General features: G+C 42.7%; 2 protein-coding genes across 2 annotated transcripts; both read left to right on the forward strand.

The window, feature by feature from the left end:
• Positions 1-1,149: 1,149 nt before the first annotated feature.
• Positions 1,150-3,381, forward strand: LOC308114681 (angiogenin-2-like). Its single transcript, XM_080471761.1, has 2 exons — positions 1,150-1,417; positions 1,636-3,381. Exon 2 carries the CDS (start codon positions 1,648-1,650, stop codon positions 2,227-2,229), a length of 582 nt encoding a protein of 193 aa, XP_080327887.1. The 5' UTR covers positions 1,150-1,417; positions 1,636-1,647; the 3' UTR covers positions 2,230-3,381.
• Positions 3,382-12,120: 8,739 nt separating this feature from the next.
• crabp2a (cellular retinoic acid binding protein 2, a) lies at positions 12,121-19,540 on the forward strand. Its single transcript, XM_080470862.1, has 4 exons — positions 12,121-12,678; positions 16,029-16,207; positions 16,782-16,898; positions 18,756-19,540. Exons 1-4 carry the CDS (start codon positions 12,597-12,599, stop codon positions 18,804-18,806), a joined length of 429 nt encoding a protein of 142 aa, XP_080326988.1. The 5' UTR covers positions 12,121-12,596; the 3' UTR covers positions 18,807-19,540.
• Positions 19,541-21,926: the final 2,386 nt, after the last annotated feature.

Raw genomic sequence — 21,926 nt, forward strand, 5'->3', positions numbered from 1 at the left:
ATGGTTAGTAGTCCCGCAAACGGTTGATATTTTATTAAAACACTCCTTTTTTAGGAGCTGAATTCATTTTCTGAGTAATCGAGACAAATTAAAATAATCCAATTTAAAACTTCAGTACAGACTCATAAGTGTACAGACGATTCCAACAGTTTCAGAATAATCTTAATAGTTCAAGTAGAAAGCATCTAGTTCATGTTCTGGTGTTTTGGCGTATGTCTTACTCTGTCTCCTCATGTCTGATCGCTGTTCCCCGCCCTGACGTCTCTCACCTGTGCCTGAGTGTGTGATTAGCTGCACCTGGTGCTTTTAATATATAAAGAACTTGTCTTTGTGTGCTCAGGTTGTTGGTTCGTCTGTGTTTCAGTGTGAGAGCTCCTGTGTTTCTGTGTTTAGCAACTCTGTGTCTCTGCCCTCCTGCTTCCCGGTGCTTTGGACCTTTGCTCACCTGACTGCAGGATTTATTATTATTTCTTGCACTTTTAGTTGCTGTTTGTTTTCAATAAAGGAGTTTTTCGTTCCAGGGTAGTGTCTGGCATCCATTGAGTCCACCTGACCCCGTACGGACTGTAACACGTCTAAGAATTGAATGACTTTGGATCATAACTATCAGCAACAAAAACATCAGGAAGTCCAACCTCCAAACAGAGTTCTTGGTGTGAGATAAAGCACATGACGGGTTTCAAAGTACATCAAGTTTTGTGAGAATGTTTCCTCCTGCCGCACTTTGAAAACTCCTGGTTGTAGTGTTTTTTGTTTAAGGCAAAAGGGTCAGGCCTTTAGATAATCATGATGGGAAATAAGCATAATCATAAAAAAATTGTAATCGCTGCATTAGTGAATAGCATTGTTATCCTCAGAGGTACAATTTTCACATTTCACTGATGTCTTTCTTCACTATAATACAATTTTCTATATAGACATTATAAATGTTTTCTCTTATAACCGAATCCAGGTCAAATGCAAATGTACCACATACTTATTAAGTATACCAAGTATATCATTTAGGAGGAGCAGACTTAGGAGAAGCGGCATTCAAGTGAGCCTCCAGAAATAGCTCCCTGGAGCCCTGGCAGGTATTTATAGCAGTAACTAGATCAGCTCTCACCATGCAGGCGGGGAGGCAGGCAGCTCTGAGGATCTGAGGATCTGAGGATCTGAGGATCTGAGGATCTGAGGATCTGAGGATCTGAGGATCTGAGGATCTGAGGATCTGAGGATCTGAGGATCTGAGGATCTGAGGATCTGAGGATCTGAGGCGCAGCCATGTGGACAGAGTTATGCAATGCACACACAGTTTAGCTGAGGCCACTCCCAGTCACACTCACAGGAAGTGAAATGTGGAGCCGTAACTGAAGGGCAGAGAGAAGAACTATCACAACATCTGGAGCTTTTAGGTGACTTCTGCCGCCACGATCAGGTATGGAGGTTTTCTCAGCATGTGAACAGACAGTTTCTACATCCCCTCTTGGTTTCATGACTGAAAACGGCAGACAGACTGGCTGCTGGGACTGTACTGTTTACTTTATGAGCTGGCATGTCGACTCAACGGTGTAAAGGCAAATGAGAACTATGCAATGAAAGGGAATATGAGGTTGTTGTTTTGTTTCACACTTCGAAATGTTCATTTCACAACAGGACTGCTGGGTAATGGCTGCTTCCGGAGTTTTTCTCTCTCTGGCTGTTTGTGCCCTGCTGGGTCATCAAATCCAGGCAAAGAATACGTCTCCCTGCCAGGCCTCCAAATGGAACAACGGCTTCAGGACCTTCTTCAAACGCCACATTCGCTCTGGCACTCCGACCTCTCTGGACCAGAACCAGTGGGAGGCCTACATCAGGAACAACGGAGGCTGTGACAGACCCACACAGTCCTTCATCCACCCAGACGACCTGGACAGGGTGAAGGCCGTGTGCTCCAACAAAGGAGGGAAGGTGCTCAAGGAGAACCTGTGCATCAGCCAGCAGCCTTTCTCGTTTGTCACGGTGAGGAGTGAGCCGGGGACCTGCGGCATCAGGAGCATCCGACAGGAGACCAAACACCTCATCCTGGCCTGCGAAGTCCTGGAGAACCAATGCCTGCCTGTGCATTTTGAGGGAAACTCCGAGAATCTAAAGCCCAGCAACAATGCCAGAGGATGCCAGGACCCACAAACGAAAGGTCACGCAAACGGCTTGAGAATGACGTGGCTCTGGTTGTTGTGTGTCGTACCTGTCGTGATTTATGGCTACTAACCTTTTAGGGATTCAAAAAAAAATGTAATTAGCGGCACATCAGGGATTTCAAAAGAATTTCAATGATTTAAAAGTGCACTTTTGTCAGAGACGTTTCACCACATCACATTTACTAAGAAAAGGCACGTAGGGACGGAAACAATAGTCTGAAAATGTCTGATATCATATAATCATCCTTTTTATCCAGTATATCACCCATTTTTCCTAGTATGCATCCGTTTCTCCTTTAAATACATTTCAAAGACAATTTCCAACAGTAATTCTTGTTTTGGAGGATTTACCACCTGGAGAGGGATTTTCTTTCTTCTTTCTTCATGTTTGTTTGTTTCTTTTTCCCAGATATATTACAGAGAGGATATTTGGAAATCAAAAAATAGTTTTTGGTGGCACGCAGTGGGCGTAGTGATTATCACCATCACCTCTCACATCCTGGGTTAGATATTCTGTGGCTTGTTCTTACACTGCGGAGGTTTTGTCAAAGTATTTGGTTTTGTTGCAACAGTCTAAAAGCATTTATTTGAGTTCAGTTGGTGACTCTCAAACTCACCATCAGTGTGAACGTGTGTGTGACAGTGTGAGTCTCTCTGTTTGCCCTGTGATGGGCTGGTCGTGCCATTTGCACAAGAAAATTAGTGGATGGGAAAATATTGGAAAACAGTATTGGTCATGTTTATATATTCACAGAATTGTACCATTTATTTTTGTACAGGTTCAGAACAAATGTAAATGATCCGTGCTCACAGATGTACACGACCTGTTGTTTACTTTTTGTTTTTAGCCTCATGAGGATTGGAGTTTTCTTTTTATGGCAGAATTCCCTCCTTATGGACTAACCTGTGGATGTACGATTTGTACCAATTTTCTGTTGTGACGCTTTCAATTCTGTTTTTACGTAAAGTTGATTGTAGGCGCTTAATATCATATCATCGATCTTGGATATTACACTTGGTTCCGACTTCATTTCTTGTATAAAGTGCTCCTTTATTTGCAGATACCGAAAATGTTTTTATTTTCAAGGTTTCTTTGAATTCTTGAAATGTTTCTACTTTTATATGCATGCGATGGTCTGCTTTGAAATGTTTGGTTATGGACTGCTCAAATATGATGCTGAAATCTACGTATTTGATCTGTCAATAAATTTATACAAAGTTGTTTTTTTTTTTTTTTACATCTTATTTTCTCTTTGATACTTTCCAAACTTGTGTACCGAACAACACATCCGAACATTGACGTTAATGATAATACTCGTAACTGCCTGAGCTCAACCAATTTCCTCAAAACATTCTCCACGAATCAGCAAAAATCTAACCACTGCTTCGTCAGTCCTAAGTTTCCAAACAACAAAAATTTGAAGGAGATTACTGTAAAAAAAAAAAAAAAAAAAAAAAAAAGATTGAAAAAGAAGTCTGGGTTCAATGAAGTGCACACCAGTCATGCCCCAGAATCCAAATCCTGTGCAGACAGGAAACTGCGGCTAAGATATGATCATCACAGATAATAAAAAGCACTGGTATCTCACTCCAAGTGGAACGTTTCACAGAATTTCAGCAAAAGTGTCCTGTAACAACACTCATTATTTTCAGTCATGAAAACTAGACACCGATTTCCATTTTGCCTTATAAACACTGTGTGACCATAGATCTAAAACCGTCTCTCAGTCACTTTAAAGAAACATAATCATATTAATGTCATGTAAGTAGCCTTCACAAGAGTGGGGAAACAGAAGCAGACTGAATATGAGAAAATCCATCACTATTAGAAATCATATTGTTTACAAGTATAAGACAAAAATGTAAAACTCTCCTGTCAGCCAAAGTATTTGAAATTCAAATACTGAGTTTATGTGTGCCTAAGTTTGGATTCAGGCTGAAGCTTGATTACTTGTGTCTTTTTCCATGAAAGTTTAAAACCAACAAACAGCATAAAAATCCTCCCAGTAACTCAGTGGTATGAATAACTTCAGATCAAACTGGGTATCTCCTTTCACATTCTTGTACAAATTCATGCTGGAAGCCTCTGTTAAATCTCCACCCCACAGTCCTTTACAAAATTCAACAATTCTTACCAAATGACCAAGACATTTGTCTGTGTCTCAGTATTTGATATGTGGGATGTTGTTGTTTTTTTTTTTTAGCATTGTAGTTCATGATTTGCATAAACGTCTGCTGTATAATTCTCAAAGTAAAATTAATGTAACTTCTATTTAATGAACTGTCCTTTCTGGAGTCTTAGAGTAAATACTTTGTTGATACAAGGATTTAAAAAACAAAACAAAAAAATAAACATGTTGGGATGCAGTGGCTAGAAAAAGCAGAATTAGTTTGAAATATCTGTTAGGTTTTCATAAAACGTAACAGCTGAGTAGACACTTTTTATATAAGTGTCCAGCTTTCAAAGCTGGTACCACAATGATTTAAATTCGCCTCCATTACACTGAAATAAATTCAGTTCTAAACGTGTATGTGTTAATGAAATAATTCTACCCTCCTTTATCTTTCTATCCTGATATCTTCTCAAGCTTACACTCACGTTAAGGCAAAAACTGATTTTTGTCTCAACGGTTCCCACGGAGACAAGAACACAAATGTGGGTTTGTGGACAACGTTTAATGTGCTCTGACTCCTCGTGTCCCTCCAGCCATGACTGACTGCACCACAACAGATAGAAACAGCACTGACAACTGGTTACAGATTAAATGAGTTGCAAATGCTGCACATCCACGTGCCACAAATCTCAAATCTGACACATGCTCTCTTTTACCACTAGATGGCGCGAAAAGGTTAAAAAAAAAAAAAAAAAAAAGAAAGAAAGAAGTTAAATGCAGTTTCTTATCCAGTTTGGAAATACCCCATTTCTAAAAAAAAAAAAACACAAAGAAAACATTAGAATTTGGATCATTTTTCCACTAAAAGCAGGTACGAATCTATGTACATGTATTTGATTATAGATATAGCCTACGCGTATATAGGTAAGGGTACTGCACTGTATAAGTGTATTATGTGTACATTTAAATCATGTTTTTGATATGTCTAAACAAGAACTATGATTTCTTTTAAAAGTACAATAGGTCTAATTATTTTATAAATTGAATATTGTGTTAACATAATTCATTCATATCAGATAATAAATAACCACTATTGTACTCAGTTTTGTTAATATATATATATATATATATATATATATATATATACATACATACATACAGATGTATAGATATTGATTTTGATGGATATACATCAACTGGACAGTAAATATGTGGCATATTTCTCAAAACGTCAAATGCGTAGACACAAACATTTTTGCTGTTGCTCCTTTTCTGGTTTCACAGACAATATGAATCCGATCTAAAGTAGGTCAACAAATGAAAATCCAGAGAAATTATCACAATAAATCCCATGTCATTATATACAAATTGTGGAGTTATTTGATTCTGTATCTGTCTACATGTGCAAGAAAATTGATGAGGGGAGAGTCACTCCGGCTCAACAATGTTGACATCGAATTAAATATAATATCTAATTAAATTCATTGTAAAATGAAAAATGACATTCACTGTGTCGCTAAAGTGCCTAAACTATTGCTTGAAGGTGCTTGAAGGTTATCTTTAGAAAGAAATGAAGAACTTTCTTTCTTTGCATTTAGAGCCTGAAGCTCCTGTGACTCTCCACTCGGTTGCAGGCAGACGAATACAATTGATTCTTAGTTTGTGATTCGACTTTCCAACACATTTGTGATTCTTTTCCTCCCAGTTTCTCACAGGCCTTTTGCCAAAGTCACAAGATCATGAAGAAATCACATTACCACTGAAACCTCATGTTATCTGTTTTTGGCCTTGAGGCACAATTGCTCAATATGTACGGCTGCTGCAAGTCAAGCCACTCAAGACCCCAATAAAAGTCATAAATCTGGGGCTATTTTGTCAGGTAAGTGTCCAGTCTTTAAGGTCACAATGAGCAACAGTGACCAGAGGTTGACCTGCAGTTACTGCATGAGGACATCGTCACCATCATCATCATAAGGTCACACGCAAATAGAGCCATGCACATCATAGGAGTGCAAATGGAAATACATGCATGAACTCACACAGAGAACAGAAATGCACGTGCACAAGCAGCCTGCTGAGACACAATACCAGCTGAGGAAAAAGCCAAAGTGGACAACAATCGTTGACTGGGGCTGAGGAGGAAAGGCTGCAGGAGAATAAGAGAATGAGTGCAGAGTGAGAGGCAGCACGAGGGTGGAGGGGCAGAGCGGGAGGATGCAAGAAGGAGGGGTGACACGATAAACACAGCGCTGCACTTCTACTGAACTTTTTTGAGGTTTTGAGAAAAAACAAAACCCATCGGCATAAAATAAGGTGAAGAGCAATGAAAGTATGGGAACCGGTCCTTGTTTTGTTTCTCAGCTCTCCCTCTGCTCCCAGTCCACTTCAGCTCACTGTACTCCACACAATCTTCCTCAAAAAACACCTTTATCTCCTCCACTTCCTTTCTTTACACATTTGACCTCCCTTTTCTCTTTTCAATGATCCCCTCCTGTTGTCCCCGGCCTTCCTGTCTGGTGTGAAGCACGACGGCATCGTTCAGGCCACACAATACGGTTTTACAGTGCAGTTGTCGTGTCGTTAAAACTGTAGGTGGCAGTGACACAGAGAATGCCGCAAAAACAGACGGAAACGCTGAAGGAATCAGACAGCTAGTGGCTCCAGAATAAATACAACTTTTATTCGTTTTGATTCAGTGCACACAGCCACCTTCAGCTCTCCTCCTTCCTAATCAGACCTCTCTCGACTCTCTCTCTCTCTCCGGCTGTCCAGACCAACTCATAACAAATGAGCACGATAATTAGAACCACAAAGACTCCAGGGAGAGGGAGGGGGGGGAATTTTAGGAGTTGGGGTTGATGGAGGGTGGGTGGGTGGGTGGGTGGGGGGTCTAAAGGACAAAAGGAATAGAGTGTGAGCAATACAAGCGTCTGGGTGCAACTGCACTGGCATCTGGAGGTTTAGTCTCATGTACACAACGAGGCTCAGCTTGAGTCACACACACACACACACACACACACACACACACACACACACACACACACACACACACACACACACACACACACACACACACACACACACACACACACACACACACACACACACACACACACACACACAGTTTGTTTGTGCTTCATGCTTTCTGTGTGATTCCTCTGGGAAGAAAACGCCAACATATTTTCTGGAATAGAAAGATTTCAAAACATGCGTGCGCGTACATGTAAATACACAGGCGATCAGACAGACAGACACCTTATCATATATTATAAAGCAGAATCATCTTGCAATCATTCTCATCTTTTCCCGTGGCAAGGCATCAGCCCATAGTTTTATAACCACAGATCTGATAAACACCATCCGTATGCACAGCATTGCAAACACACAGCAGTAATCTGGGTGCGATTTGACTCAGAGTCTCATGTCTTTGGTTCACCTCTTATCTTCTCCCCTCTGCTCATGTTCTCCGCCTCTCTCTGCTGTAAAACGCTGCCATCTCCGCCGCTCTAATCTAACCCATATGGTTTGCTGGGTCAGTTTGCCAGCAGCCCACGCTGCTGCACAAACAGTTGGCCGTGAGCGCGTGTGTCACTGTGGCTGGTTGTTTGTGCAATTGTTGTGACACTAAGTCTGAGCAGTAATCCCCACACATTTAGGCTTGTAACCCTGAACACAAAAGGATGGTTTAAACTTCTCAGAATGTCAGCAAAGGGTTAAAGAGATTAAAGAAAACTTCACCAGGTTGTGTTTTGTCCTCTTTCCCATTAGGTTAATCCCCCCCCCCCCCCCCCCCCCCCCCCCCCCCCCAGATTCATCAGATGGCCCCATGGGGAGGCTCTAAGCCCCAACTGATGCAGAGATACAGTAAATCATATAAGAGAATTACAGTAATTCAAGGAACTTTTGACTGCTCGCATGTGTACTTCTTGCCCAGTGGCTTCCTGTGAGAGTAAAAGGTCACTAATAATGACTTCCAGGAGACTGAGGTTCGGAGGGCTGGGGTCAAGTTCACATCTGGGATTACTAGGGTTACTGGGGTGAGCGTTTTTACTGGAGGTCATCTGGATGATAAAGTGGAGAATGCTACTGAAGTGTGACTTTACTACAGGCTGAATCACACTCACATTCACATGCACAAGCTCCAACTAGTACAGACATGTTACCACTTTACAAAAATGACGATTGCATCATAATCGTAATAACAGCCACATTTAAAATGGGGCACTGTTTAACAAAACAAAAACAATTTTGAGCACTGTGACACAGCGGCTTATCATCCTCAACGTCAAGATTCATGAAGACAATAAATTGCCTGTAGACAGAATAGATGTTAGTCAGACGTGTTCTTCCATTTGAATAAGGGGAGGAAATAGGGAACTATAAGCAGTGTAGGAGGAAGTGGGCATGGCGATATGTTACCCTGGCAAAATGTTGATAAGGCTCAGCTTGATTTGAAAGGAACAGAAACCAGCAGAGAAACAGAAATTAAAAAAGCACAGCTAAAGGTGTAAACCTGCTTCAGTTCAGGGGCGACAGACAATCTAAAGTTTGATCTCTGGTGAGCTGCAACAGCAGAACGATAGCATAATAATCTTTAAACAACAACAAATCCAAATGCATTGATTCGTTTCAGTGGAAAGATGAATCAGTGCAATCCAAACAGGTTGACACTCCGTTCGCTCCTCAGTTATACATTTCTGTTGTGGTTTGTCTGCAGATCCCTGAGTGAAGGCAGGGTGGACCCCGGACAGGCTGCCTGTCCATCACACCACAAACATGAAGAGACAGACAACTACACACACACTCACATTCGAACCCATCTCCAATTATCATCAAGTGCATGTTTGTTTGTTTTTTAAATGTGGGCATAAACCTAAGTACCAGTTCAGGAAGAACGTGCAAAACTCCACACAGAAAGGCCCCTGAACCTGAGTTTGAATCGGAGATGTTTCTCACTGTGAAGCTAGAACGTTAACAATTAAACCAATTGTGTCATCTACACAAACCTCAGTGAACATAGTGAACAAACAGAACAGTTAACTAAGTTTGGTTTATAGCATCTTTGTCACTTTACATTTTGCAAGGTCGGCCACTCTGGGACCAGTAATGGACCCACTGAAGGGCAAGATGTTTGACACTCCTGAGCTAGAAAAACAACTCCGGACAACCACCAACATAACGATATAATTAAAAGCTGTATTTTGTTTAAAGAATCACATTTGAAGTCACTTATTCTAATTTGGAAAAATCTTTCCACTGTTGAGAAAACTGGTGATTAAGTATGGCTTCCTTGTTTAGTCTGCAAAAAGTTAGTTTTTTTTAAATGTCAGTTTTGCAGTGGTCGATTCAGATAGTTCTGTGTGCAACAATATGCGACAGCGGACAAACTGACATTTTTAAATAAGAGCACAACTACAATGTTATAGATTGTTATCATGGAACGTCCCTTCGTGTTACTTATCATCTTATTCTTTGCAGTAACTGAGAAGGTTTCTCTCATGAGCTCATGCGAATACGAGCCAAACATTTCTGTAAACAAGTCCCAATAGACACTGTTTTGTTAGCGCGTGGTACAGCTCGTCAGTCTCTGTGACAGCAGGTCGTAATATCATTTACCAACAACTATCTGAGCATGAGAAAGATGAAGGCGAGTGAACAAAAGAAGTGAAGAGTATATGGGAAGACAATAGTTGAACATAGAACATCATGAAATGGAGATGAGTGAAATAAAGTTGGCACTGAAGGAGGAAACTAATACTTCTTATGCCTCCGAAGACAGACGAGTCTCTCTTCACATATCAGTTGCCTTCATTCTTTCGCTCTTTCTCAACTTTTCCTTCTCTCTCTCTATCATCGGTTGGCTTTTGATCTCCCCAGCCCTCTCTTGGTCTCCGTCAGTCTTTGCTGACTCACTCTCCCTAACCTCTCCTCCACAACAATGAGTTAAAAAATGACCTGCACTCCAGTCTCTAACACTCTCCCTCACTTTCCCTCCTTTTCTTTCTTCCCCTCTCCATCCTCTCCCCTTCTGTTTTCCCCTTCTCCGTCTCTTCAACGTGCTTGAGGAATGTGTCAGAGCGGCACAAAAGAACAAAAGCTTGACAGGAGGAATAGGAAGAACAGAAGGAGATGGGGGGAGAAAGTTGCATGAGGTAAAGGAGAGGCAGAAAGAGAGGGGGAATGGAGGGAAGGAATGAGCGGCGAGAGAGAAGTTGAGAGGAGCAGAGCACGGTCGAGTGGCTCTGAATGCTGAGCGGCGCTTTGTCATCACATGCTGACATGCAGCATCACACACATTTCAGAGGTCTTTATTAAGCCCCCCCCCCCCCCCCCCCCCAACAGCATGCACACAAGATGGGTGAGGCTGTCAGTAGGCTTTGATGCATTTCTCGTTATGTCATGGTAATGTGCTAATGGCCTCAAGATGAATCTTCCCAAAGCTTTTGTAACCTTTGAATCAGTCACTTTCAGATTGCAGCCATGATCAATTCCCCTCCTCTGAAGAGACTGACTGTCTGACAGACCACCATAGCAGCAGTGAGGCAGACTGATTCTATGTGCAATAACACCCAGACTATTGTTCAAATTTAGACCGACCACTTTGGTCTGATATACCTTTCAATATTTACTTGCTGGCTGTTTAATTTTAGTGAAGTTGGTGCAAACAGTGAAAGAGTTAAAGACAACTGAATAAGTAAGAATGGGAGAGTGCAGTGGAAATTACAGCTCTGATATGGCTGTCTTGTGAGAACATGCTGAGAGTGTGGCATGGTGTGTGGCCAATCGTGTGTGTGTGTGTGTGTGTGTGTGTGTGTGTGTGTGTGTGTGTGTGTGTGTGTGTGTGTGTGTGTGTGTGTGTGTGTGTGCGCGCGCGCGCGCGCGCCGATGAAGGATACAATGAGGAGAGCTTTGTTCAGATCAAACAGGGCCGCAGGGCCTGATGCAATCCGCTGGATATGGACGCAGGTCTGTGCGTAAAGGCGCATATCGCGTTTCCCAAAAAATTATGTCTCCTCTGTTCGTCAGTGTGTCTTTTGGAGTTCGTTTGACATTGAGCCGCTGTATTGTGTGTTTGTATGTGTATGTGTATGTGTTTGTGTTTGTGTTTGTAGCCGAGGCCTTCCCCTGATGATCGCCTCCCCACCAGTTTCTCCCCCAAGTCGCCCGGGTTACTTCGCGCTAATTCGCCGTGCAGTGTAGCGGATGGGATCATCCATCAAGAGTCAATAGTTAACGTCGGCTTTGTCCATTTGCTATCCATCATCAACGCGTGCGTGCGTGCGTGCGTTTAGGAGTACCTCCGACCCCCCGGCCCCTGACCCTGCCCTGTCTGACGCGTCTCCCTCCTCCTCCTCATCCCCCTCCTCCTCTCTCCCCTTTCTTCCGTCCGAGCAGCGGGGGGCAAAAAAAACAAAAAACCCTGCGCCAGTCCCACCTCTTATTTTAATCTCTGCCTGTGTGTGCGTCCATCATGGGTCCACTGTGTTTTTTCCTCAGACGCATGCAGACCCCGTTAAATGGATAGCCCACCGGTCGCAGCCAGAAACTGTATCCCATTACCACCGGTTTTATTTTTATGACACAGTGCGGTGGCGTTCAGGAGGCTCGAGGTGAACTTGGCCTGCCAGACCCCCCCCCCCCCCCCCCTGCCCTCCCCAAGCCATTCAGTCTGCCAGTTTACCAGTTGTCTTTCTTCCTTCACGCCTTACTGACAAGACGACATGTTCTATCAACATATCAACCTCACCACATCCTCCCTGTCTTGCAATAATTGCAGTGTTTGCATTTCAAGAGCTTACACACTTTGCAAATATTGTAAAATATGTGTATCAAGCCGACGCTGTGTCACTGCGCACGGGTACAGTCATTTTGGCTGATATCAGGTGCGCAAGGATGTTGGCCGCAAGGAACAACTCTGGAGCGCAATGATTGGTTTCTGAGGCGTGGTGAGGTCCGATCTCAGACTTTATCCCGTAATCTGTTGGCCTATGGGGCGTGTCCGTAGAGAAAGGGGCGTGTGTATCCCAACTCAAGTTTCTGCGCTTTCCGTGCAATTCATTTGAAGCGCACCCGCTCATAACGCGCACTGGTGCATAGATGAGACAAGAGCTCTGACAGGCTTCCTCTTTGCCCTGCTGTAAAGACAGACGCTACTAAAACAAGCAGAGTCAAACCACCCGGCACACCCACAGACTCAGACCAGCTTTAGAAGAGACAATTGGAGCATTTTCGGCGCACAGACGCACACAGACACCGGCGCGCATCCAGCAGACTTGGACCTGACAGTTCACCTCCAACTATCCGCAATTTACCTGTACACAACATGGAACGCAAAATCCCAGACTTCTCTGGCACTTGGGAGATGAAGAGCTCTGAGAACTTCGAGGAGATCTTAAAAACATTAGGTAAGTGGTTGGCTTTTAAATGTCTCAAACTTGGCAGCTTTAACGTCCTTCTTACTGAATCCTTTGAAGCATTCAGACCCATTTCACAGGGCGAAGACACAGATCTGATGTGTCATCTCAAACTGTAGGGTTTTTTTTCCCCATCACATTGTAGGTCAAATCTTTCTCTGCATCAATTCGGATCAGCCTGTGCGCTGCTGCATAGGTGGGGGGTCTTTGTAATTCTGCAGAACCCAAGACTCAGAGCTTGGCCCCCAGCCAGCTTCACCCCTTTTCTCTCCCATCTCCCCTTTTGGCCTTCCCTGCGAACACAATAGAGACAAACGGCGGCACATCTGTCTGTGTCACAGCCGCAGACTGCGTCCGTGCGTGTGTGCGCGTGTGTTATGAAGGGGGGCGTTATGGCTCAATACAGTGCAGAACAGTCGCACCATGATCTGAAGTGACAGAACGAGGGATGAACACCTGCTGCACAGTTTCTCTTTTTTGTCTGCATTTGCGCCAAATCTCTGGCGCAACTTTTTTTTTTTGCATGGTGGGTGTGCGCGTATATCGTGATAATCCTCTGTCATTAGTGATCAGTTGTCGTGAGGACGTCCTGCCAACGCACACCTGGAATTCATGTCATCACGGAGAGAATGATCCACTAATTACAATGAACAACGCTGCCCTTTATCTCTATTACACACACACACACACACACACACACACACACACACACACACACACACACACACACACACACACACACACACACACACACACACACACACACACACACAGCTGCATTGGATATCGAAGCAGATGTCAAATAGCACTATTGTCCTGAATATAGAGCCATTACCACATGGCAGGAGCAGATTCCTGATTCCTGATGCACCAATTAGCATTTAACTTCTAACTATTTGTCTCCATCACTCTTTGTGACGTTTCATGTTCGAAGCAGAGAAAGGAGGGTGAGGAAGTGTGTATTACAAATGGAAAAATGGCACCGTGCTGATAAATGAAAGGATAGGGTTTATGTAATGATTTGTCTAAATGTGTGATTTCCATGAAGAAGACACCGACTTTCGGACACTTCAGCCACACAATCATGCAGGATAAATGTCATAACCTTCAAACTAGTTCTCTTATTATCACCGAGACACCACGGCATGAGTTCCCCTTATATTCCTCTACGCTGGGAGGACTGACAGATATGAATGCTCCACTCAAAATCCCAGCATCACTCGGGACAAAACGCAGCTGGACGCGGGCTGTCAGCACCCACTGCCCTCTTCCATCCATCCATCCTCTCTCTCTTTCCTCACTCCTGCTCCCCTCCCTCATGGCCCAGCCTCCCCCATGTGTCCCAAATGCTTCCTCTGGCCTCTGCTCTTTGACCTCTGACTCCGACCGTCTGTCCCACAGTGGCCATGCAAGTCCCTGGAATTCATATCTGTGTGAATTTAACCATTTTGGTCTCAGCTTTGAAAGAGTCTGTAAAGGTAATTTCAAACTTTTAACAACTGGTAGTTACTTGAGAAGCTTCGGCCCCCTTCTGTCACTCCCAAATGGTCCTCAGGCCAGCACTTGACCTCGAGGTCCAAGTCAACAGACTGATGTAGGACACATTTCCAGTGCTTTACTAGTCTTTATCATGCAATATAAGTAATTTGTGAGAAATGTGCGCATAATAATAAAAATAGGGAAGTCAACAGAATTTATATTATCAATAAATGTGGAAATCCTTATCTTTTAAACCTTCTGACAATTGTTAAATATTTTTGTCTAAAATCACCAAAGAATTTCATGCAGTGGAAGAAATAGATTATTAGTTTAATAGTTGGAGTGACATTTTATAATATATATATATATATATATTATATATATTTCTTAAGTACTGTTACAAAAAAATCGATAATTCTAAGCACACATGCCCATCTTCCAGATAAAATTTCTTTCCTTTTTAAAAAAAAGGAATTTGCATGGTAAGTGTCTTCACACTCTGAACAATGACGATGCACACACACAATGTGCCGTACATACAGAGCATAGATAGTGTGCATGCTGGATATCCTGCAAGCTGAATGACTGTGCATTTCTCTGTGTATATATTTACACGTGGTGACAGGTGGGAATGTGTGAGAGGTGAGAAGTGTGAAACCCAACTCGGCGGTGGATACACACTCAGGAGATGAACACACACTTCCCCTCACACTTGGGCAGAAATCTGGACACTCCACACAAAGCATTGTCCCGCGTCTGACAGATTCTCCCACCCTCCCTTCATCCTGTGCTCCTCCCTCCCTCCCCTTCCCCGTTTAATATTCACTACCTCTCTCGTAGAACAGTTCAAAAAAGGCTGGCGAGAGCCATCATCAACTAACAAAAGATACAACAAAAAAACTAATCAAATTTACAATATTCGAGTAAGGAGTTGTTTTTCTTTAGCAACATGTTAGGATTTAATTCTGAATATATTTAAGAGAAAAAAGACAATTATTCATGTTTGAGGTTTAACGTCTAGATATTTTCCTGGAGGTACATTTTTCTTCACTTTCTGCTTGAATTTATTTGCAATTGAAGTAACAAATAACACATGTTTTTCATCTTCTAAGATGCTAAATTAAGTACAGATTGTTACTTTGATTATAGTATACACAACACATAAAGGAGGTTTATACAGACCTAGGTATATGATTCAAATTAGCAGCATTAGGCAGATAAAAGGTGAAAAAGTCCTTCTGATACAATTCTTGTTATGGGTGGAATCTATCAACTGGCAATAATAGTGACCATAGACCACTTTTAATGCATTAAAAACAGGTGATTTGAGGCAAGTTTGCAACAACTAAAACTTGCAAGTGTTCATGCAGGCTCTCATGCAACGGCTATGATGCTGTGATTGAAGGGTTGTGCTTGTGCACTCTGTCTCTGGTTGCTCGAAGATGGAAACGGAGGGTTAATGCACACTGCCCTACATCACTATGCTCTATATGCCTAAATCAATCGAATAATCAGAGTATTTAACATTGGGAGTGTGTACATATGCAAAAATGATTAAGTCTGGGGAGAATGCAGATGTGCAGACGTGCTTTTTCAAATGACTTCACAGTTTCCCTTCCTTCATCAATCGCAGGTCTGCTCCAGTTACTCGAAGCGTGTGCCGGGGTCGGCTGCACGCAATAAATTAACACAGAGAAATTTGTTTTTAAATGTCTGCCTTGTGCGGAGTTCCCATTTCGTCATGGGATGATCTTGATTTTGATGAATGCATTACATATTAAAGAGGCCACAACACTGCGTGCACATGCTTTTGTCTTTAGCTGCAGCTTCATCTAAATCTCCTCGCGTGTGTCGATTTTCAGGTGTCAACGTGATGCTGCGGAAGATTGCAGTGAAGGCGGCCTCCAAACCACTGGTGGAGATCACGCAGGACGGAGAGACGCTGTCTATTAAAACCTCCACCACAGTCCGCACCACTCACATCACCTTCACTGTGGGGCAGGAGTTCAATGAGAGCACAGTGGACGGACGTCCCTGCACGGTACACAACCACACACACACACACACGAGTAATTTGTGTTTTTCCGTTCTACTCTCCCTGAAAATATGCACACAATGACAAAGTGGGTGCATCGGGAAAGAACTGTCCAGATTGCATCAGTCTGTTTCATTTTTCTTTTCATCACTTTTAGACTGACTGCACAGCTTCCTCGGTCTCTGAAGACCTATCGTGCTACATTGCACTCCTTCACACTCTTTACAACCCCCTTCAATTTCCACTCTTTCCCCCCTTCTTGACCTTCCATGCCCTTCAGTCCCTCCCTAATTCTCCCCGTTACTCTTCCTCTTTTCCCATCGGTGGCCTCTGTTTGGCCGTCTCCAAAGCAAACACGTTCAACCAGCCAGCGCTTCCCTCTTCTAACGATGAGCACATCACATCTTATCACCCCTCAGTGATCACCCCGCTCCAGCTTCCTTGTGTTGTCCCTTCATTAGACACTTCTAATAATGGCCCTGTCCCTCAGCATCTTCTGCGCGTCCATTGGTCTACATTTCCAACTATTAACATAACTCTTCTAATGGCATTTGCTTCCTTGCACTTTCTTTGTCCCCAGAGTTTTCCACGTTGGGAGACGGACAGTAAGATTAGCTGTGAGCAGACTCTGCAGAAAGGAGAGGGACCAAAGACATCCTGGACCCGTGAGATCACCGCTGACGGAAAGCTGATCCTGGTAAACAAATGAAATAAAATAAACTTTCACGCACTCGGGTCTTGGATTAGAAAACCAACAAGAGCTACGAGCTGACTGCAGATACCAAAGAGAAAAACTACAAAGAATTCATGTTGTGCCTGTTGAGCATGAAAAGCTTCCCTGAAAGTCAGACTGGCACAGATAGTAATACAATTTTGACATGATCAGACAGACTTAATAAGAGCACAATAATGACCATCTAGGGGACTCAATGAACAGTGCAACATATACTAAAGATAGAGTAGAAACAAATTGCTGTATGTGTCCAGGCTAATTCAAATGGAAACCTTAAACTAAGTATATAGAATTGATGCTTCATCATCAGTCTTCATTTTTACTTCTCTGAGTTCAGACTGCATTCATCTGACCTCTGCAAAACCTCATGGACTTTACTTTATCTCAGCTTTAAATCCCCTCTCAGATTTTTGAAAAACAAAAAAAAAAAAAACATACTGCGAATATATTGATGCAACATCAGCCCTGCCGGCACGTTGAGTCATTTTTGTTGGACGTCAAGTAAGAAAACTCTTTCTGCTGATGAAGACTGTGTAGGAATAGAGCCACAATATTTGACCTAATTCAACTCTGACAAGACTACAAATAGAGAGCAGAGACATGCAGTTGTTTCTAAAAGCACAACAGATTTCTCTCAGGTAGGCCAGGACTGCCTTCAAGACAGTGGGAGGGGCATAACCCCATCACCTTCCAACAAATCATACCTACTCAGAATCAATTTAGTTATCAGGTTCTTCATAAACCAAATGGTTTTATTTCGGGTTCACGTCATGTTTCAAGACTTGTTTTGTGTCTGTATATGGCTTTTTATATTCATACCCTAAGAATTTCTATTATTTGTTGTTATTTGGGTCCTTTTCTGTGAAACAAACCTACACCATGACTTGCAGGCTATAATCTGTGTTGCCTTCAGCTTGTGTAATTATATAATTTCTCCCAAAATACTATTCTCAAATTCTAAATACTGCCCTGGCAAACAATCAAAAAGACGTTATCTAGATTACACGCCTTTGTTTGATATTATGCAAACAGCAAATCGTTAAAAATCAACTCGTCCAGGGAATGAGATATAAAGCTCATGCTTGACATTTTCAAACTGACAGCTAAAATAAATAAATAATCCCTCATCAAATCGGGGTTAATAATTATATCGAAATACCAGTTAGTCTGTTTCTGTTCTTTTGAAAGCAGAAACAAAGCTGTACTTTTTTGAAACATCCCACCCAGCCTGTGCGTCAGGTCAATTAGGAAGAAAAAGAAGAAGAAGAAAAAACATTCACATGCATTTAGAATGATTATCAGATCAGCTTTACCAGTAAACCAGTTCAACTGTAGGTGACACAAGCCTCTCCCACTGTCTTCTCCGGAGTAAACTGTTGCTGAACTTTGCAAAATGCAAACAGAAAGCAACATTCAAGTGAGAACTGTCGTTGAGAGTTTGGCAGTGAACTCACAGTTAAGGCTCCTGATTTGCTTTCAAACACCAAACCCACAAACTGCTTTTTTAAGAGCCAGCAGCAGCAGAAGAGTGTGTGAATGTTTTGCTGAGCAGAGCATGTTTATCCCCATAATTTTCCATAAACAGCATTTGTTCTCAACAGTTTGGCACAGTGGGATTATGTTGGTTTTAACTACTGGAGTCGTTTAAAAAAAAAAAAAAAAGTCTAAATTATGAGGTTGAGGGTGGACCAACACTGAGGTCTGTTCTGTGAAATAATACTTTTATTATGAATTCACAAACAAGATTTGTTTGTTTTTTGTTGCCCTAGTGCGTGCGAGTGAACTCATTAAACGCCCTCACTGGCCTCTCTTTCTTTTCAGACCATGAGAGCAGATGATGTGATATGCACCAGAGTCTACGAGCGACAATGAACAAGAGCACTTCTCACTTTTCATCCTTCCAGCCCCCTTCTCTTGTCCTGCATCATCACGTGCGTCACCCCCCGTCCACCTCCATCAGTGCTGGGAGAGATAGCAATCTGTAGTTTTATTCCACTGTTCCTGGTAGCTTCACCTTGTAAGAAGTATGGTAATTGTATCTAGCATGTCACATATACACTATAGTCTTATCTCCTGTGTTAACCGCCCGTCTGCCCACTGTCAAACGTGACCGGCTGGAGTTTTAAACATGAAAATGTATGTTGCATTGTGTGTATGCGTGTGTAAACATGTGTGTGTGTGTGTGTGTGTGTGTGTGTGTGTGTGTGTGTGTGTGTGTGTGTGTGTGTGTGTGTGTGTGTGTTTGTGTGTGTGTTTGTGTGTGTGTGTGTGTGTGTGACACTTCATGTATCAAGGCATTGTTTGAATGTGCGTGTGTGTGTGTGTGTGTGTGTGTGTGTGTGTGCGCGCAGCAGACGAGGTGTGAGTCTATATTTATAGACATGTAAACCAATCTATGAGCTCTTCCAGTTTCAGGTCAATTTTGATGTGTCCCTCTTTTTTTTCTGTAGCCCCCGCTTCCTCCACTTTTTTCTATCTCATAACGGCGTTTTATATTTATTACTACACTAGAGTCAGTTTTTACATTGTGTCTCTTTTATATGAAAATGTGATCATAGGAAACAACACTTTCTATGGGAAAACAATAAACCACAATATTAACTCAGCTTGACGTCAACTCCCGTTTTTTCTCTGCCTGAGAACCATTAAGAGCGTGAAAGTATTGGACAATGTGTTTCCTTCATGGTTTGTGAGTGTGGCTGCCGAGTGGGAGCACATTAGATGGCTCCATCTTATTTTGGACTTTCTGTCAGCTGTCTGCATCTAGAATAACTTGTCTGTCCCCTCCCTTTCGGTCTCTCTTGCTCGCTCTCATTTTTTTCTGTCTTCCCTCCCTTGCTCTTCTCTCTGTCAATCATCTCCGTGCCACATGTCCTCATTATTCCACTCTCGATGTGTTTCATCGCTTCAGACTGTCCAATCAGTGCAAATCTGCTCGTCCAGCTGTTTTCCATGGCAGCTGGCGGCTGGAGGAACGTCAGTGCGAAACTCTGCTCATTTTTATTTCCATTTAAGCTGCCAGTTGGAAAGACACACTTCACATTATTCAGGTCCTTAAAAGGCTCCTTGACTGAAGGCAACGTGTCATCTTTTTTTGCACTTATGTAAGATGTTAGTGCAGACCAGGGTTACCATTTGGTGCGGACCAAAATGTGAATTTTAAACATGGGAGTTCTTCCACACCTAGTTTTTCTGATGTGGGTCGAACACTGTGTTTCGCTTGTTCTGTACAGAGCAATTGAGCCCCCTTTCTATGAGGCTTTTACGAAACAAGCCATATCCATCACTGATCCCATGACTTGTTAATAATTGTGTGTTGAACATGTCAGATGAAACGTCACTGAGACAATTATCTCTTGTTTGGCTCCAGGTATGGCTGCAGTAGTCGGGATGTTTGGTGTATGATTGTGTGTGAAAATCCCGCTACTTAAGAGAATGCAGAAAACAGCAGTCTGACTAAGATGTTTGTACAGCTGACTGATGACCGTATTCAGGATTTTCACATATTTCTACTAATTATTTGGTAAATATTCCAAAAACACTCATAATACTGGGCAGCATTGTGTGCAGCTTAGTATCAGATATTACATGAATGCTCTGCTCCATCCATCCATCCATCCATCCATCCATCCATCCATCCATCCATCCATCCATCCATCCATCCATCCATCCATCCATCCATCCATCCATCCATCCAGCCATCCATCCATCCATCCATCCATCCATCCATCCATCCATCCATCCATCCTTGGAGCAAATATCCGCCCACAGTTGTTGAAAGCCAGAGTAAAACCTGACCAGGTTGCCGATCCATCACTGGGAAAGCACACAGAACTTGACACATGAACACAGGGAAAAAAAAACAACAATCTAGAAACACCAATTTGGACGTTTGGAGAAAACGTGAGAAACTTTGAAAGAAATTCCCCCACACAACCGCAAAGAAAACATGCAAACTCCACACAAAAAGGCCACAAGTAGTGAGATGATAGTGCTCACCACAACACAAGTAGCCCACACGATTTTTACACGAATTTTATGAATGAGGGAGTTTAATTCCTTTGATAAATCTCCAATGATGACAAAGCTGATTTGCTGCACTTCGTACTACAAAAACAACTGTAAGTCTTTGCTCTTATAGTTCTCATAAAGAACAACACATATGAAAGTGCAGGAGGTTTGCTGTTGGCTCTGATGTACAAAGACTGTCGGGCAGTTTCTGCTTGCTTCTCCTGTTTGCTTCTCCTGCAACGCTGACTTCTATCAAGTTCAAAGAAACAATGACAGATCTTCTCATCTTCAAATGACTATGCCTCTCGTCACTTCAGCTTTATCCATCAATCATCATCTATTATGAGACACTGGTTGGCATAGCAACCGTGGAGAGTTGGTGGACAAACAGCAGGCGCACTGTGACCTTTGGGAGCGGAAAGGCTGGACCTCTTGACCAATCGTCATATGGTCAGTGTGCAGGTTAGTGGGCGTCTCCACAGGCAGGAAATACCAGTTGGATTACAAGGTAAAAGCTGAGTGACAGCAGAAGACAACTAGACAGCGGATGTACTTAATAACTACTGAGCTGTTGAAAGTCCTGGAAATGGAGAAAAAGGGGGGGGGGGGGGGGGCTGAGGGGGTAAAAGATGGATGATAGTGTTAGCACACACATACAGTACATACAGTTACACAACAAGTATAAACTAGATATGGATGTATTCCTGAGGGAGGAATTTAGTGATGACAAAGCCCTTTTTGAAGAACTATCTCCTCTTTATCTCCTTATGCCCTGCAGCTGTGTGTAGTTACAGTGTGACCCCAATAAAGTCCCCTCCTCTGCCTCCTGCTCTAATAAAAGGGGTAAATAACTACCCCTCCCTCTCTGTTTATTGCCCCCTGGGGCAGTAAAAGGCAGCTGTCTGGCCCTCTTCAAAACGCCTGGCCTGCACTAGACTCCCGTAAAAAACACACACACACACACACACACACACACACACA

The sequence above is a fragment of the Lipophrys pholis genome, assembly GCF_963383615.2.
Source record: "Lipophrys pholis genome assembly, chromosome: 9".
Classification (NCBI taxonomy): Eukaryota; Metazoa; Chordata; class Actinopteri; order Blenniiformes; family Blenniidae; genus Lipophrys; species Lipophrys pholis.